The 20,439-nt window shown below is 38.7% G+C and overlaps 1 protein-coding gene across 8 annotated transcripts in view; it reads right to left on the reverse strand.

Moving 5' to 3' along the window:
* chl1b (cell adhesion molecule L1-like b) overlaps window positions 1–20,439 on the reverse strand; it is a 610,347-nt gene that overhangs the window by 14,119 nt on the left and 575,789 nt on the right. For 5 of the 8 annotated variants that reach the window (XM_055647708.1, XM_055647706.1, XM_055647709.1 and 2 more), the window contains 4 exons: window positions 13,822–13,935; window positions 13,278–13,439; window positions 11,540–11,671; window positions 9,623–9,695 (listed from right to left, as the gene is read on the reverse strand). In XM_055647708.1, the coding sequence (XP_055503683.1) occupies window positions 9,623–9,695; window positions 11,540–11,671; window positions 13,278–13,439; window positions 13,822–13,935 (481 nt within the window). Of the gene's footprint in view, window positions 1–3,144; window positions 3,169–9,622; window positions 9,696–11,539; window positions 11,672–13,277; window positions 13,440–13,821; window positions 13,936–20,439 lie in introns of those variants that run through there. The other 3 variants (XM_055647713.1, XM_055647711.1, XM_055647714.1) reach the window with 3 other exon arrangements.

Raw genomic sequence — 20,439 nt, forward strand, 5'->3', positions numbered from 1 at the left:
CTGACCTGTCAGCAATATAACCGCCGGAAGGGTATAACCTGCGAACAAGGGAGAACCCCTTTACCCATGGGTCCCTTTGAGACCCTCCAGATGGACTACATTGAGTTGGAAACATGCATCTCAAAAGGAGGGAGTACAAATCCCTGTGCCAATTTAGATGAAGGGATTACAAGTAACTAGCAAATTTGCAGATGACACAAAGCTGGGTGGCAGTGTGAACTGTGAGGAGGATGCTATGAGAATACAGGGGACTTGGAGGTTGGATGAATGGGCATATACAGTATAATGTAGATAAATGTGAGGTTATTCACTTTGGTGGCAAGAACAGGAAGGCAGATTATTATCTGAATTATGTCAAATTTGGAAAAGGGGAGGTGCAATGAGACCTGGGTGTGCTTGTACATCAATCACTGAAAGTAAGCATGCAGGTACAGCAGGTAGTAAAGAAAGCTAGTGGCATGTTGGCCTTAATTGTGAGAGGATTTGAGTTTAGGAGCAATTAGGTCCTTCTGCAGTTGTCAGGGCCCTAGTGAGACCACACCTGGTGTATTGTGTACAGTTTTGGAGAGCTGGACGTATACCATGGAGTTTGGAAGGATGAGAGGGTATCTTATTGAAATATATAGGATTGTTAAGGGTTTGGACATGTTAGAGCAGGAACGGGGTACTGATTGTGAATGATCAGCCATGATAACATTGAATGGCGGTGCTAATAAGAGAACAGTTGGATAACATGAAGGAAGCAAGTGACTGGGATAATTGAGGCTTTGGAAGCTGGTCAGAGTGGCTAATCAGCATGGCTATGTACCTAGCTATTGTGATTATTTGTATTTTTGTAGGATTAGCAGTTGTAAAATGTGTATTGGGGAGGATGCAGACAGCACTGGAAGGCATAGGTGCTCCAAGAATGTTATTGGTGAGACGGGGTGAAGTGTGTGATGAGTATGTTGATAGGGTGCAGGAAGAGTTTGAATGACTGAGAAGGACAGAAATAGGTCGGAACATGGGGAGTTATCAATGATAAAGGGAGGAATGAGAAAATGTAGAATTGGGGATACTTTAGGACTAAGGTTTAAGTATTCTGAGTTAAGTTTTAATTTCTTTATTTTTACATCATTTAGTTAAGTTTCATTATCCTTGTTGTGACATAATTTTTCCTGGAAAACATGTGATGTTTAATGTTATTGTAATTGGCTAAGATGTATTCTGCTGTGTATGATTGTAATTGGGTAGAAAGATTGTCCCTGCGTATATAACCATGTGATGCTGTAGTTATTGGTCTAGAATCACCACCCTTTGTAAGTTACCTCCCACTGTATCAACTATACATATATGCTAACTCCTTTGTTTGAGCACATGTGTTTCTCCGTGATCCACTGGGAGAGCTTCACAGGGTGGAACAGAGAAACCTGGTCACCATGGTGAAATATAGGATGATGTAAAGTATTCTAGTCAGTGTTTTCACTGAGGGATATAAATACCGGAATTACCAGGTCCACTGCATCCATGTCGACCAGCGATCCCCGCACACTTACATTATCCTACATGTACTAGGGACAATTTACAATTATACCAAGCCAATTAACCTACAAGCCTGCACGTCTTTGGAGTGTGGGAGGAATCCGGAAATTCCGGAGCCATGCAGGTTATGGGGAAAAAGTACAAAGCCCGTACAGACAAGCACCAATAGTCAGGATCGAACCCAGGTCTCTGGCGCTGTAAGGCAGCACTCTACCGCTGCGCCACCGTGCTGTCATAATGCATCATAGGAAAAACAGGAATACTGAGTATTTTTAAATGATAACAGATCTGGAAAATATTGATGTTCAAGGGGACATAACTTCTTGTGCATGTTTCCATAAACTAACATGCAAATGCAGGTGGTTGGAAGATAGGTATGTTGACCTTTACTCTGTGTAGACTGGGTTACAGGTTTTAGATGTCTTGTTACAATTATATTGGGCTTTGTTGAGAATGTAAATGAAGTGTCATGTTCAATTTTAGTCTCCTTACCTAAATGGAGATATGTTTGCTATGAGAAACATTGAAAATAGGTGCAGGAGGAGGGCATTTGGCCCCTCGAGCCTGCATGTTTAGTATTTGTTGCATATCCTTTGCATGCAATGACTTCTTGAAGTCCGCGATTCATGGACACCACCAGTCGCTGGGTGTCTTCTCTGGTGATGCTCTGCCAGGCCTGTATTGCAGCCATCTTTAGCTTTGGGTGCTTGTCCCCTTCAGTTTTCTCTTCAGCTTATAGAAAACATGCTTAAATGGGTTCAGATCAGTTGATTGACTTGGCTACTCAATAATTGACCATTTTTTAACTTTGTTGCTTTTGCAGTATGTTTGGGATCATTGTCTTGTTGTGGAATGAACTGCCGGCCAATGAGTTTTGAGGCATTTTTTTAACTTGAGCAGATAGGACATTTTTATATGCTTCAGAATTCATTATGCTATGACCATCAGCAATTCTATCATCAATGAAGATAAGTGAGCCAGTTCCTTCAGCAGCCATATATGCCCAGGCCATAACAGTCCCACCACCGTGTTTCACAGATGAGGTGGTATGCTTTGGATCTTGGGCAGTTTCTTCTCTCCCCCATACTCTGCTCTTGCCATCACTCTGATATGTTAATCTTCGTCTCATCTGTCCACAATCTGTCCACAATACCTTTTTCCAGAACTGTGGTTGCTCTTTTAAGTGTATCTATATCTTCGTCTGTATCTTTTTTTACATTTTTACATTTATCATATAAATGTATTATATAACAATATATATACAATAGATATAAAAATAACAAATAACTGTTACAAATGTTAAGCATGGAAGAATCTTTCTGAAGCAGCTTGAAACAAAAAATAACGATCACTGTCCTTTTATCTGAAAAAAAAAAGATTTTGCATACATTCCTAATGAACCATTGGAACATGATTGATAATGTCGAAAATGAATCCGCAGAAAATGAATAAAATTGAATTTTTATATTGCAATTGTAGAGTTTGCACGGAGGGAAATAATGGGAAAACTGTTTCAATAACTAATTTCAATAACTGTTTCAATAACTAATTAATGCAGGAAAAACCTAATATCAACAACAACAAAAAAGTCATATGTACACCACAGGTAGCTAGACATAAATCCTGTTATCTTACCTTTCCAAAGATCTGTATCCATTGTCATTAGCATAAAATCAAAGCAGACAATGCATTAAACTTAAATCTTTGTTTTGCAAAATAATACTTCTGGAACGAATTATGACAAATTCCATCCACTAAAATAACACGATAAACAATGCTGCAAAATATCATAACTTACCCTCGGGGATTTATTTTAAATATTCTCCTCGTTCCTAATCCGAATAATGAAGGAAGCATTGTCCATCATCCATTCACCATTGTGATTTATCATTGTATTTGAAAATAATTGACTTTTTATTGCCAAATATATTTTTACTCATACTAGTATAACATGAATTTCATAAGTAGGAATTCTTTGTGCAATTTGATGGACCTTTATTTTCTATCTTTAAAGTGTTATTTAAATGTAAATTTGCCAAAAATTCAGTTCAGACAAATGTTGATGCAATACAAATCCTTATTGATATTTTCACAAAGGCCTCAGAAAACTTTACATGAGAATAAATTATTAGTGCACAAAAGTTACCTTCTGCAGAAAATGTGGATTGGCAAATTAATCAGTTTGGGTAATTTCGGCCAAGCAATCAACATTAGTTGGGAAACCAAGAGAATAGTTTGCTTCACCTTAACTTGCAATTCAACACCTCGAATCTCTACCCGAATATTTGAATAGGTAGAAATCTGCAGATCAACGCCTTTGCATGACATTTCAAACCAAATAACTTCTGTCAATCTTCCTCCTCTATTTTCCTCATAAGATTCAATGCATTATTTGCAATTGCTGCAGATCAGAACTTGTCACTATCGGACTTAAACACATAGAAAATAGGTGCAGGAGTAGGCCATTCGGCCCTTCGAGTCAGCACCGCCATTCAATATGAAAATGGCTGATCATCCAAAATCAGTACCCCGTTCCAGCTTTTTCCCCATATCCTTTTATTCCCTTAACCCCAAGAGCTAAATCTAACTCTCTTGAAAACATCCAGTGAATTGGCCTCCACTGCCTTCTGTGGCAGAGAATTCCACAGATTCACAACTCTCTGTCAGGTCAGGTCGGAGGAAGTGTACCATGTAATCCCGTGCTACCTGCTCCATGGTCGGATAGTCGGCAACTAAACCGGCATCCCCACCTGGTTTGCCAGGTGAGGAGGGGGCTGTGGACCCCCAGCAGGACCAAAAACAAGACCTGTCATGGGGCGGATGAGCTTCTAGCGAGCCAACGGCCATCCACACTTCAGTAGAAGTTGCGATCACTGTCGTACATAACATTGTAAGGAATGATGATAAAGCACACACACCAAAATCCTACACTTCCAGCGGCGGAAATCCGCAGGAACTGGAGGACACAGATGTGTGGTTCGTCCGTCACCGTTCCCGTTGGAAACCAGCGCCACTGCGATGCTAATGTTTTCAATGGTGATGAATGAATGAGTGAATGACAACTCTCTGCGTGCAAAGGTTTTTCCTCATCTCAGTCCTAAATGGCCTCCCCTTATTCTTAAACTGTGACCCCTGGTTCTGGACACCACCAATATCGGGAACATTTTTCCTGCATCTACCCTGTCCAATCCTCTAAGAATTGTATATGTTTCTATAAGATTCCTTCTCACCCTTCTAAATTCCAGCAAATACAAGCCCAGTTGACCCATTCTTTCATCATACGTCAGTCCCGCCATCTCGGAAATTAACCTGGTGAACATATGCTGCACTCCCTCAATAATGTTATCCCTCAAATTAGGAGACCAAAATTGCACACAATACACCAGGTGCAGTCTCACCAGGGCCCTTTAACAATTTAACGAGAAAAGCCCTGGCTGATTAATACACAACTCAGGAAATCGGAATGATAACCTTGCAGCTGAAAGTTGTTGCTCAAGGTGACCACTATTTTTTATTGTTGATTGAGATAAACAGTAAAAGAAAAATAGATTCAACACCAGTGAGAAAAATAAGTTTTACAACCAGGGTATTTTTTGGCCGAACAGTTTAATTAACGGTTAATCAAATGCTTGCTTGGAATGCATCTGTAAAATATTTACTGCAGTGCTGGTTCGACTGGCAATATATTTTAGCTGTTCAAAGACACTGTTTCGCTTCCTTAAAGTAACCCAACAAAGAACAATGGACATTTTTTACTGAATATGAAATCAAATCTCAGACTACATTATTATGTATCTGATGAATCAGATATTAAAGTAAAAAGATGAAACACTAATTCCCCTTCAAACATCCTCAATAATCCTTTTAACTTGCTCCAGGTGTATAAATACATACTAGAGCAGTCCCTCCATCCCGATCTTGGCTGCAGAAATCAACCAGGACACAAATACAATTTATATTTTGTGAAACTTCTTATGCCGGGTAACTTTGACTGAGTAATAACACTTCCATTCGTATCTAATTAATCAAGTCACAACTGCAAAAGTAGTCTAATGCTTTGAATCAATAAAACTATATGTGTTGAATTGATTTTCCTTTTTCTCGCGCACAGTAACTGAGAGGCAGTCATGAAGATAACATCAAGTACAAGATCATTAAAGATGTAGCATTTAGTGAGCAATATAATTTATTTCTGCAGTCACAGATCAAGGCTGTCATGGAAGCAGCAGATAGATTATTGATAAACAGGAAAGATGATCATGATTATCATTGATCAAAGAGATATTAAACGTCAGCTTTATTTGATTGAATACTCCGTGGTGTGCAGACATATTTTGTTAAATGCTCCAAGGAAAATTAAGTGCATATAAAATTGGGGGCTTAAACTGGATTGTCCTGGAATGGGTAAAAATCTTGCCTGTTCAAATTGGTGAAGGAAATGCACAACATTTGATCTGCTTGTCCTTTTTTTTTAATGTTGGCATCACACACTGTTAATGGTCTCGGTGCACCAGCATTTCTAAATGTCCGGCATCAGTACAAGCCAATCTGTACTTTCTAAAACAGCCTTCAGAAATCATTCCAGAAGTCTTTGTAGATTGCTGACGGAGATGGCAGAACACAGGTGTTAACAGGGATCAACATGATCAGTTGCAACTCTGAAGGCCTTCATGACTTACCACCATTCCTCATCCCAAAATGTAGTTCCCAAAAAATGTGAAAATGGGAGTAACATGGAAGCCATCATGTCATACAGAATTGGATAGAGAAGCCCACTGGCATGTTTAAACATTGCTCGCTACTTAGTTGATTTTAGATAAGTCACTCAGTCCATGTTGGGTTCGAGGTGGTCTGGTGCATGTCCAATTACATCATCACTACGAGTGGGCAACCTTTGCTGCCAGCTCTTAAGCAAGTAGCCCAGGAGCAGGAGCATGAACGACTGGTTGAGGAGAAGGAGGAAGTAAGCGAGAGGGAAGGTTGGACAGTTAGTATCTGCTCAGGAAGAACTTGTCCATGAAGAATGACAGAAAACCCAAATCCCCTATTCCTTCATCATCAAGAGTCCCCACTTTCAATGACCATGCACACAAGATAAAATGTAAAGATAAATGTTATCGTGTGCCGCAATAGACATATGTCAAATAATCAAACATTTATACTCTTGCTGCGTTCTGCATGTCTTTGACTAGTTCTCCAATATAATGCTGCATAGTGGCACAGCTGCTAGAGCTGCTGACTCACGGCACCAGAGACCCGGGTTCGATCGTGACCTTGGATACCTTTTGCGTGGAGTTTGCATGTTCTCTGTGTGGCAGCGTGGGTTTCCTCCAGGTGCTCCAGTTTGAAAGAATGTATGAATGCATGAATGAATAAATACTCTACAGTATGAATTAATTAATGATGAATGAATGAATGCTTTATTGCCACATGTGACGTCACAGTGAAATTCTTAATTTTGCATAGGCACGGTGTGCAAAGAGTCGCCACATGAAGGGCACTGACAAAGTTAAAAAGTATCCCACACCAGGTCCTCGTTTGTTCCCCCATCCCCCACCACCTTTCCCCTCCCCTTCACACAAGCATGGTGGTTCCCCCAGGCCGGGTCATCTTCCCCAACTCCCCCCTCATTGCGGCAGCCCCACGTCGGGTTCTTTGTTCTCCCACCCACCCCACCCCCTCATGGCAGTCCACCCCACGTCGGGTCCTCCTTTGTTCTCCCCCACCCCCACCCCCCACGGCGGTTCCCCCACCCCGTGTCCTCCTTTGTTCCTGGCGGCACGTCCACTGGCTCCCACGTGGCCAGTCCTCGACCGCTGGAGCCCTCAACGAACGTCGACCTCGATTGACGCTGCCAATGACTGCTGACCTCGACGACCGGCGCCCTTGATGTCCCACATCCAAAAGACGTGCAGGTCTGTAGGTTAATTGGTCTTAGTAAATTTCCTTAATGTGTAGGGAGTGGATACGAATGTGAGATAACATTGAACCTCTGCGAATGGGTGATCATTGGCAAGAGTTGATTCAGTATCTTGAAGAGGCCTTTTCCATGCTGTACTATTCAATCAATCAATAATGCTCCATTTCATGTTGGTAGATGACTGCTGACTTTCAATGGTGGAGATAGGTTGATGGGCTCAAAAGATAATTTCAAATAGTAGTTATTAAAAAATATTGTCATCACAAAATGCTTTCCCACTGGAACATGTTCCAATTCTATGCCAAAAATTAGACTGAACATGATTTCCTTCCTTGTTGGGCTGGGAATTCAGGAATCACTCCCGCTTGCGTCATTGACACTTTATGAAACCCGTCAACTTTAGGATAATTAAAGTCTCCATGTAGGACTGGTGTGGAAATAGATCCACAACACCATAAATGCTCCTACCCACTAAATAATGTTTGTATAGAGACAAAGATATGCTCAAAACAGGACATGGCACAAGATGATTGTCGTGGGTCTAGAAACCTGTGACAATAAGGCACCGTTGACCAGGATGTGAGAGTTATATATAGTGACTCCTCCATATTTGTTAAATGTCTGTCCACTTGCTATTCTCCTGTGAAATGGTAGGGTGAAGCTCTCCTGGAATGCATCTGCCAGGAACTTCTCAGTTTTATGTATGTCCCACATGGATTTAAGATGCTCCTCAAGCTCAAAGTCCCTGAGTTGAGTTGCCTTTCGACTTTAGACATACAGTATGGAAACAAGCCCTTCGGCCCACCGAGTCTACACCGATCAGTGTTCACCCTGTACACCAACACACCAGGGAAGAAACCGTAACACCCGGAGCAAACCCACGTGGTCGCAGGGAGAATGTGCAAACTCCGTATAGATAGCAGCCATACTCAAGATCACACCCGGGCCTCCAGCACTGGAAGACAGCAACTCGACTACTGCGCCACTGTGTTGCCATTGTCTGCAAGTTTGATTATCTTTATATGTGCACACACACGTTATCTTGAGTTCCTGTTCAGCACTAGGGCAATTTGATTCAGTTGTTCCTCCATTTACTGCTGGCCTTTGAATTTAGTGGATCCAACTCTGTCACCACATTCCCATTGTTACTCAGTGAAACATAATTGTTTCTTCCAGTCTGTGCATTTAGCAAATATCCATTTTACAATGAGTCTTAATATAATTCAATCAGTTTGGTGGATACTTTGTCACAACTCTTCATTCCTTGTCATATGTCTGTTTACTGGCAATTATTAATTGTCACTGACTAACAGTTTTAGAGTTTTAAACGAATAAAGGGACTCAGTAATAAAGTGCAGCTCAGTGTGCTCAGTTCACATTAACTTTGACAATGAGGATAACAATGCTCATTGTCATCACTTGTTCAGATAGACAGAAAAGCCCAGGTGCGAACGTTACCCTCGTCTGTCACAGATGTACTCTTATACTTTTCAATATCAGAACTGGCATTGAAGTTAATGTGACAATGAGGAGCAGAGGTACTTATCCACTTATTCCTCTGAAGATGGCAGAAATGATTCCAGCTGATACAAGAGCAGATGGATTATTTTAAACTGCCAAACAAATTAACTAGGAACTTAATTTTAAGGGCACGAGGTCTCAAGTTCGCATGAGGTAATCAGTGTTGTAGATAAAAAAAAGAAATGGAATGTCAGCAAGATCCATGTTTGGTATGTGTTATTCACCAAAATGTGGAAAAATAACAGCCATTTGCTTCCTTTTCTCACCCTCATTTCCTGTTTGTAGAAGTAGCTTGTCGCTGTGCAGATTTGCAAAGCTCATGAAGTAACCTCATTTCTTAAAGCTAAAGGAATCAAAAATATTGTACAATTCATTTATGGATCATAAATTATTGGTATCATGTGACACGATAAAAATGACCAATATTGACATTTGACTAGATTATGGATTAATTTATCTTGACATGTACTAGAAAATAAATAAAGTCAAAATGTGTGAATTCAGTTGAAGTTCAATATGAGAGCAACTTGTAACAATGCATACACAGTGGTGAAGCATGGCTAGATTTTGTGGAACAAAGCAGAGTTTAAATGGAGCAAAAGAGAGATTGGGGACATAAGTGGTAAAGATTTTTCTAGTTAATTCTCTAAAAACGCTTACCCGTATTCTCCAAAAGTTTCTTCTTTCATTGGCTGTGCTTCTGGATCTGCCCGAGCATCTTCCTTATCTTTAACTGGAGAAGCAAATGAAAATACATAAATATTCCACAAATCTAAGTTTGCATCTATGTTATAATATACGTTAGGTGTGTCCTTGGTTTCGATAATGGTTGAACTCTAATTAAGAAACTGGAAGAGATGGAAGTTTGGCTGGTTTCAGAAGCTTGAGTGTCTGAAGCAACAAAAATATTTCAAAATTAAGATATTGGGTTCAGGTTTGTCTTGGCTTAGGAACAAGAGTTAAATGTCAGAAATAATAATTTGGTTTGGGTCCAGGTCCTGCTTTATAGCAGCTTAATTTTCTATGAAGATTTGTAAGCCAGTTGCTTCTATGGAAAATAAAATAATTTATTCCTTTACTGGGTGACACTGAATTCACATTTTCTTAAGTCAAGCATACTTTTGGCCTGAAATAATTTTAATATTAAGATTTTGTTGAATGATTTTAAATGAAACTAAACGAAAGCTAGAAACCATATATATCTAAAATATGAATTCATTATTCTCTGCAAATAGACATAGTTAATATTGTTTTGTTCAATATATTACTCAAATAGATGATATCATTGTATAACTACTATACCGAGTACACAAAATGGAGTTTAAAAGGATCATTGCGATTCTTGTTTACATAATTAATTTGTAATTTGCTTTGCCTCGACAGTGGTTAGTTGTAATTTAATTAATTTCTTGCTAAAAAATGACCTTTTATATATTATATTTTCATAAGCTATTGATAAAGTGGCTTTCATTACATCAACTGTGCACAAACAAATGATGGCCTTAGAATTTTGTTATGAAGTGGTGTCTAAATTTGAGCAGATTTCAGTTCCACAGCATCACGCACTGGTCAGAGTCTGTTCACTACAGGCAACTGTTGGCATGTGGGATTTTCATTTTAAATATTTACAAAGTCATCTCCAGCATTCAATATCTATATAAATGCCTGCACAAGTTGAAGAGAAATAACAGACACAAGATTTTTCCCAAATTTGTCTCCAACAATTTTTATGTATCAAGATCTGAATGAAGGGTAACCTCTGGATGGATAAGAAGATGAGGTTGAGACACAAGGAACTGCAGATTTCGAAGAAGTGTACCATCCCAAAAAGTCACCCATCCATGTCCTCCAAAGATGCTGACACTCGAACTGTTAATCCAGAACTCTGTGTTCTACTGGAGAAGATGAGGTTAATGGGACCATTTTGTCAGTGTATATTATTTCCTTACTTGTGTGCATTACTAAGGAAAAAAATGAACATTTTGGAACCTAAGACAGGGCAGCGAAAGAGGGATTTATTGTTCTTTCTGACGAACTTGGAGTTTCCATTTCAAATGTGGACATAGTAATTTATTTAGAAATGATGTTTAAGGACAGCTGTACATACTATAATTTAATTATTCATGCACAGATAATATAATGAAATAACTATTAATAGATTGTAATGAGAAAATGGAGATGCAAGGAACTGCAGGTGCTGGAACCTTGAACAAAATTCTAGGTGCTGGATTAATTCAACGGGCCAGGCAGTGTCTGTGGAGGGGATGGGCAGGTGACACGTTTGTCCATTCCCTCTACAGATGCTGCCTGACCTGCTGAGTTACTCCAACACTTTGTGATTTGTACTGGGAGAATTTTTAATCGTGGGCTTATTTTACAATGAAAGGGTTAACTCAAAATTTAAATATTTCCTTCAGCCTAGAATAATTCTAGAATAATTTTTAAACCTGTTCTGATGACCATTTATTTTCTCTCAGGCTTTGTTTTCCCTCAGTCAGAAACAATATACATATTGGGTATTTGTATTCAGTAGTGAAATACATTCACACATGCTGAATAATAAAAGTTGGTGCTTACCTGAATATTTTCCTCCTTTGTTTCTCTTTATGAAACAAGCAATTAATAAAATCAAAGTAAGGAATGCCACGGCACACATTAGGCCAATAAACCATCCTCGTGTAGATATTCCTTCGTGTATTCCTGCGTAAGCTGTTGTAGGCCATATAATTAATCATTAAGAGAAGAAGCAATTAGGAGAGTTAAATGATCGCTTTAACCATCAGAGAAAAAAGATAAAATGCAAGACAAATTGTTACAACTTTATGCAATGTTATATCATCCATCATTTTTATTCATCCGCCTAATCTAAATGTCAAGAATTGTTACATTGTTGGGGATTTAAACTTGCTTATTAGAAACTGATTGTTTATTTTATAATACATGCAAAGTATATCTAAACTGCCAATGAGTTGCAAGAATAAAATTGCATATGCTTCAGTAGTGCAATTATTCCCTCGAAAATGAGTTGATTGTAAAGAATGCTTTCATTGATATCATTTGGCACAATGCCCACGTTATAGAATTGATTGAGACAAAACAAAACAGAAACTATTTAAAATTTCTCAAATCAAGCATCATGTATATTATGAAAAAAAACCTAACAACTGAGAATTATTCTTACTTTAATCTTGACCATTGACAACATTAATGCAATGATCTTTGTCAATGGACAACCGTTACAGACTACAGTTGTACCTTCCAACTGCACTTCAAGAATCCATGAAGCTGCAGATGAACTGAGAAAACCAAGCTGTCAGTTACATCCAGGAAATGCAATTATGGGTAACATTGTGTGTAATAACAATTTCTTCCCTATTAGATAAAAATTTAAACAAATTGTTCTTGACATCTGCTGTACAAATTCAGAAGATTACTCAGGGAATTGAGAATAGGTTTGAAATTCAAAAAGAATTCTGGATTACCACAGTGTGCCTGGATATTGATGAGGTTGATTTGTTCACTGTTATCTCATCGTGTACGAATTTGGCTCAAAATACCAGTCATGAATGAATTATAAAGCATGGCAATAAGAACCAACAAAGGAATGGATTCTCTCAGCAGCCCATGCACTACAATGCTTACAAATTAACAAAAGGCAAGTTGAATCAACAGGATAGCAGCAAAGCAATAAGAAATGAACATCACGTGCAGCTGAACCTTTGTCCCAATAAAATTAATGCAAATATCTTTTGATTTGTACCCTGTGCTGAGACAGTTATTTTTGTAACCTTAAGAATGTATATATTTATTTTCCAAAGCAACAACAATACTTTTCAATACAAGTTTAGGTTTCTCTCAGTGGCGGAGCGAAACATGGCCAAGGGATCAAATGGGGTTTTTTTGGGGGGGGGGGGGGAAGGAAGGGTGGACGTTGGGGAGAGGAGGGCACGCGGTGGGTAATGATCTGGTGAAGAAAATCTAGAGAAAATCCCAAACAAAATATTTTTGCAGGGAACAGGCTGAGTAGCAATCGGTCATGTAGGTTAACTAAAGGTTGAGCCAGCAAATGCTAAGATTTGCTGACCAGCCAAAATCAGCTTTGTTGAGAGGATATTCTTCAAAAACATATCGGTCATCCACAAAAGAAATGGGAGGAATAAGAGAGAGAGGTGTTGAGAGGGACCCAAGACACCCATCTCACACCTCTACTTATTCCAACCCCACCATTAGCTCCGCCACTGGTTTCTTCATTTTGCGTAATATGTAGCGTCTGAAAAGTATGCTGACTAGATTTTAAATGGGACCAGTGCCTCACCTTTTCCCCTCGTTTCTATAACATCTTCAAAAATGCTAGTGTTATCAAACCAGTTCTTAGCCATTAGACGGATTGTATATTCAGTTCCAGGTTCTAGCCCTTCTAAGATGTGGAAATTGTGGGAAACATTTACTGCGTCTGAAATCTTCCATTTACCTTTACCTATGGAAATTGCATTAAGAAAATTAACTCCAGCACAACGGTCGGGATTTTTAAATCCCAAAACAACTCAAGTATATTCAAGTTAAAATATAAAATTGATGCCACATTTATTACTTTTTTAAATTATTTCTCAAAATGCACCGTGGGCATGTTATTGGTAATTATATAACAATACATATTAATAGCAATAAAACATTCTTTTAGTTATAAAAAAAAAATTGCCTGTAGCTGCTGCTAATTTGAGAGCAAGTTATTAAGAAGTTAACTTCATTGATCTGCTTCATTAATCATAGTTAGCGCGGACTAGTAGGAAAGCTACATTAATAGGCCCACTGGGATTTCACTACAATTTCTGCAGAATAAGAAAGTGAGAACAGCTTACGGTTATTCATGTATGCAACATAAAATTCAGAAGCTACATGTCCCATTCCTGGAATCCAGCTGATGTTTGCATATGTTGCACTTACAGAAGAACTGATGTTCAGCAAGACTGGAACTATTGAATAAGTAACAAGACAAGCAATATTCCATTAATGCAGCATTGTTATTTGCAGATACAGGAAAGTAAAGAGGAGAGTTAGATTACAACTTTGTCAATAGCGCACACACTTCAGGGTTTGTAATTAGAGATCAGTTAAACCAGAGCTGGGGGAGCTGCTGGTAACTGATTAGATTCTGCTCTGGAAATCAACAGAAAGTGCCTGTTCTGTCGTGGCATTTAAATTAATTTCAAACCCTGACATACTGCAGGATGAAACAAAGCAATAACAATGAATCAAAAACAATAAACATTTAATTTCTGCAAATTAGTTTTTATTGCTGTCTGACAAATCGACTGGTGAAAAGAATGAGAATCCAGATTGCAATTGAGCTAATTGACGCAAAATTCAATTCAAATATTTTCATTTGAAATGTAGACACTCCAGAACAGCTAACTCTACAATGTTCCATTCTGCAGTAAGGTGACAGCATACAGCAAGCTCTGCAGAAAGAAAAAAAATGTCACTTCCATCTTATTAGTTGGTCAATTGAAAAGGTTTTGCTAAGCCCAAGGGTGGAGAATCAAACAAATTGGTGAAACTGATGAGATAGTAACTGACTAAGAGTCAGGCTCTGCATATCCAAAATCGTAGAACAATGCAATGCTTTATCTGTCACTATTTCAACATTTTTACCAGAACAATGTTTGACATTACCAAGCTTCTCACTGGCAGCTTGGAGAACACCCATTAGCAGCTGCACAGAGCAAGAATACTATGAGCACAAGGAAATGATTGCTGATAGAAGTACAAATGAAGCATAGCGTAGTCTAAGCCACGTCTCCTCAATAACAAAAAAAAAAATGTATTGTTCTCTGGTATCTCAGCCTGCAATATAATTCAAGGTCATTAAAAAAATAATGATATTAAACATGAGCTGAATGTTGATTAATGAAGCATTGGCTGTTTCAACAGCATATTCATTATATGCATATATTTAAGAAAAGAAACTACCATAATATTTCAAAGTATTTGATCCTTCCTCAGCATAAAAGATCCTCATAAGTTTGATAGGTTTGAATGAATCACATTGCTTTTGCACACATGTAAAGAATCCGTAAGGAATTCATCACCAACGAGAGCAAAATGTACTCATTAACGAGCAATTTTTGCCTGTGTTTGAGGAAGATAGGATAGTTATTTTACACGTTATTGGTAATATAATAGTTTATTTTCAGTGCTGAAAACAAATACTGTTAGAGATAGTGGAAGTGCCATCATGGCTCATTGAATGCAAGGCCATATCATATGGATACAATCTACATGTGATTTGCAGATAAATGGCACAAAGCGGAAACAGTTGAAAAGTGTTGAAAATGGCAAATGCGCTGTTCTGAATGCAATATATGTGTCCAAAAATGTTCATTTGTACGTGCTTTTCTAGGGCCTAGCTTGAAATAGATCGTTTCTTGGATGGGGGATTTTTTAGCGTATTTCCTGGAATGTACCTCTGCTGTGGAAATCAGATAGATACAGCAGGTATGAATTCACAAAGCTCAATATGTTATTCAACTGAAACCAAAAAAAAAGTCTCAATACTTGAGATAATTTCCCTGTGATCTGGGTCTTTCAATTTTGTGTTGCTGAAATTCAGGATATTATGCAAACTTAATATGAAATACCTAGAGAAGACAGTGAGTCATTGGCAACTGGGATAAGGGGAGTAGTTGAAAGGGAGAAAGTAGAGGAGAATCCTGAAAAATAAAGCAGAGACACAGAACTGTCAACAGAAATTGAAAATAAAATGTAAAGGGAACATGACACCACTTGAATAACATAAATGCCAGTATTCATTTACAACGTGAAACTAAAAATGTCATATTTTTCCAATACAGTTAAACAATTGAGAACCAAATAATTAATAGCATATCCTGGGGCTGTCCACTGTCCACATATACCAATATTGACACAAAGTGCTAGAGTAACTCAGTGGGTCAGGTAGCATCCCTGGAGAACATGAATAGGTGGCATTTCAGGTCGGGATCCTTCTTCAGACTGAAAAAGGATCCTGACCCAAAACGTTGCCTGTGTACGTTCTCCAGGGATGCTGCCTGACCCATGAATGACTCCAGCGCATTGTGTCCTTTTTTGTGGAATTCCTTGGTTTCTACATTTTGTACAAATATTGAGCTGAATATTCATACGCTTTCTGGGTTCCATATTGTGACGCATCCATTATGACATTGAGAGCAATTTTTTTTGCACAGATTATGGCTACTCAGTAGTAATGAACTATTTCATACCAGTACTCTAAAGGAAGGTCTCGACCCGAAACGTCACCTATTCCTTTTCTCCAGAAACGCTGTCTAACCAACTGAGTTACTCCAGCTTTTTGTGTCTATCTTTCTCTAAACTTTCCCTTCCTACAAACTGACATATTTAGGTGAAACACATATAAAGCCTTATAAAGTCACCATATGAAAGTTTTCTTCATTGGAATGTCAGGATCGCAGCAGCTAACAAAATATACAGTTCATTCAATCAGAATTGAAAATAACCTGGAAGATTTCATAGCCAACAGGAACTAAATGAAGTACCTTTTGCTGCAATATATTTTCCGTAAGTCTACTTTAGCTACTGATAGGTGTTTGAAGCAGTATCATGTACTGAAAGTCGTGTCCTTATGATATAAGGCAGCAGGATTGGCTGCCATCGTTGTGCTTGGCATTTGTTGGAGATACAGTATAAACACATGTATTTTGCAGGATCAATTTGAAATAAATTTTCAAATAAATGTTTTTTTGGACTTGATCAGACTATAATTTAAATTTGTTTGCTCCTAATCCTGTTGGACACCATTTTTTAGCTTTTTGAGTTCAAGTTGAAGCCCAAATCAACCTTTCGGCAAATGCCACTTGCATCAAGAATCTTCTATTGTCAATCTGAAAAGAGTCCACATCACAATTCAGTATACATTATGAGGATAGACTTTCCTCTTCATTGAATGCATAGAAATCTGAAATTAATGGAATGAAGATCAGGTGTATTGTATTTGGAGCATATTGTTTTGCAGCATTGATAAAAAATCTCCTTTATTTTTTTACAGTCATCATAATTACATCATAATGTTATATCGTTATTCTCTGGTGGTTAGATTGGTATTGCAGGGCTTGCACACAGCTAAACACAAGGATTTTGTTGAAAAGGCCAAATGTTACATTTCTGAGTTTGTTGATGATGCTAAACTGGGTGGGATTGTGAGTACTGTGGAGGATGCAAGAGGCTTCAAAGAAATATTTTCAGATATTGAGAAATAATCAGAAATATTTTCAGATATAGGTATTCAGATTGAGTGATTGATCAAAAGCACAGCAGATGGAATATCATGATCAAGTTTGTGACTTCATCCACTTTGACAAACGTAACAGAAAAGCAGAGTATTTGTGAAATGGGGAGAGATTGAGCAGTGTTGTTGTACACGAGTAGCTGAAGACCAACATGCTGGTGAAACAAGTGATCAAAGTACAAACGACTTGTTGGCCTTTATATTGAGAAGATTTGCAGACAGGAATATTAAAGTCTTATTGAAATTAGGTAGGGACAGGAGGTTCACTTGTTGAGTTCATTCAAAAATTAGATATACGTCTCGACATCAGAGGAGCCAAGGGGTAAAGAGATAGCACAAAAGATGGCACTGAGGTAGATGATCAGTCTTGCTTTTAGTAAATGTTAGAGAATGCTTGAATGATGAGGTGGCCTACCCAAGCTCCTAGTACTTAAATTCTATTGTTCTATTGACGCTGCTGCAGCTGTTTTTATTCTATGGACTTTAATATTGATGGCACGCCTATTGTGAGGTATTTTATCAAATAGATTTTGGAAGTGAATATACATAACATCAACTTAATTTCCTTCATCCATCATTTCAATTCTTTCATCATAAAACTGGCGTTCATTGGATACAATTTGCAGCCTTTCAATGATTAATCCACTGTTAAGCAGGCCACTGCTAATTTTGTCCTAGATTGCTTGCCGAGGAGGTTAAACTTACTGCCCTGTAGCTACAGGGTCTCTCCTGTACACCTATTTTGAACATAGGGATGATGGTTCAGTCCATAAGCACCACCCCTGAATTTGTAAATGTTTGGAAGATTATGGCTGGGGCCTCTGCAAATTCCATTGGAAATTCCCATCTGAACTGTTAAAGCCGTACTTGATTTAACACTGAATCCAAGTATTAGTTAAAAAAAATCTGCATGGAGTGTACCCTGTGGCTACTAGTTTTGATAAAGATTAAAAGTTGCCAGTACAGTACAAACTGTCCCTTCAACCAGCTTCCAAAGAAGGTTCACATATTTAATTATGTGAGTGCAGCCTGAAATTGCTGCAATAAAGGCCTTTGTTGTAAACAATTTTAATTGAACTCTGACACATCATTAACGTTATCTTTTTTTTGAGACATACATTTCTTTTTTGTATTAAAGAGATATTAATGTTTTATTGTGATGATGTGACTATGCAGAAATGACCCCATATTTTCTTGTATTAAAAACAATTGTCATTTTTGTTCATTTATTGCACCCTGAAGCAAATAATTCGAGTTCTATTAAATGCTGGTAATTGGGGATTAGGCTTATAAAACAGCATTTGCATCATCTCACCTGCCTTTTTTGTGGGCATGAGAAAATTACCTTTTGCTATAAATAAAAAGATCCAGGTTAAAGACCTGCATAGGTTTTTTTGTGAATAGACAATAGATTCATAATTAGTAAACTTTAAATCACACTGTTAAATTCTGTAGAATTGGAGATATTCTCTGATGGTTATTTTTCCAATCAGATCCAAAGGAATGAAAGGTCTTACTCAATAAACATTGGCCCAACACCCAAAACCCTCCCCCCCAAATCTTGACTAATTTTATCAGATCTTTTTTTAATTGGATGTTCCAAATAAAATGCAACTTCTATTTAATTGCTGAAATTGGACATATATGTGGCCTCAAGATGGACACCAACTGAAAAATTACCCAATTTATTTTGGCCGGACTCAAATTATGTTTTAATTTTCTTTTTCAGCTTTTTCCATTGTACTCCATCAAACTGAAGAAGTGACCCAACCTGAAATATCATGTGGTCAATTCCGTCCACAGATGCTGGCTGTCTGCACAGAATTCCTCCAGCACTTTGTTTTTGTCTCAAGATGGAGCAACCTTTTTCACACAGTGTGGGTGGTACATGGGACAGGCTGCCAGAGGAGGTAATGGAGGAAGGTATTATAACAACATTTGGAAGACATTTAAAAGGGACCCGGATAGGAAAGGTTTAGGATATGGGCAAAATGGGGTATCTTGGTCAGTTGGGCTGAAGGGTCTGCTTCCATGCTGTCTGACTGTGGCAGGGTCTACACAAGCTCTGGCAGAACATGGAGATGGATTGCTTCATGATCCTTCTCATCTCCTGCATTTGGCCAGTCTACTCAGCAACCTACTCAGCATCTCAGTCATGCAGCAGCTGTGAAAGCATCCCGGTTTCTGTCTCGCTTTGAGCCCTTGAGGGCAGTGGGTAAATTTACAGCTTTGTGGTGGCAGCCTCATAGCAGAAGCCCTTCATCTGATGCAGCCCTGCAGGTTATTAGTGTCTTCGTCTTCACACAGCTAGAGCTGCAAACATTGCATTTCATAAAGAAGGGGCTGTTTTTGAGTAGGATGCACTCTGGGTGGAGCTTGATGTGGGTGGAGCTTGATGTGGGTGGAGCTTGATGTGGGTGGAGCTTGATGTGGGTGGAGCTTGATGTGGGTGGAGCTTGATGTGGGTGGAGCTTGATGTGGGTGGGGCATGTTTTGCTTTGCCACGAGAAATTCCTTCCATTGTTTCCTGGATCGTACAAGATAAAATTAAATGTATTTTGGAAGTAACAGACTTTCAACGGTTCTTGTTGCTCATTGCAGCATTTTTTCAGATGTTTCTATTAGAGACATAGTTATACAGCATAGAAATAGACCCTTTGGCCCATCTTGGCCATGTTGATCATTAGCATTCTGGGCTAGCTCCATTTGCTCCCATATCCCTTTAAACCTCTCCTATACATATATCTGTTCAAATGTCTTTTAAAATTTGTAATTATGTCGGCTATGATAGCTTCCTCTGGCAGCTTCTGAAAAAGGGTCCTTGCCCAAAAAGTCAACGGTCCTGTCAGTTTACAGATGCTGTCCTTATAGACACAATCTCTGCTTCTTCATTAATGGCTCGATGGTCCTTTATCATCACGGTTACCATTTAAGGTACAGTGAAATTTGATTTACCATACAGTCAAACCAGAAGAAAAGTTAACATAAACATCCACCACAGCGGCTCCCCCACATTCATCACTGTGATGGAAGGCAATAAAGTCTTATCTTCTTTCCTCCTTATTCTTCCGTGGACGGGGCAGTTGAACCATTCGCAGCCGGCGGCCGAAGCTCCCGCGTCAGGGCGATCGAAGCTCCCACAATCACAGCCGACGGTCGAAGCTCCTGCCCTAAC

This window comes from Leucoraja erinacea, chromosome 16 (assembly GCF_028641065.1).
Source record: "Leucoraja erinacea ecotype New England chromosome 16, Leri_hhj_1, whole genome shotgun sequence".
NCBI lineage: Eukaryota > Metazoa > Chordata > Chondrichthyes > Rajiformes > Rajidae > Leucoraja > Leucoraja erinaceus.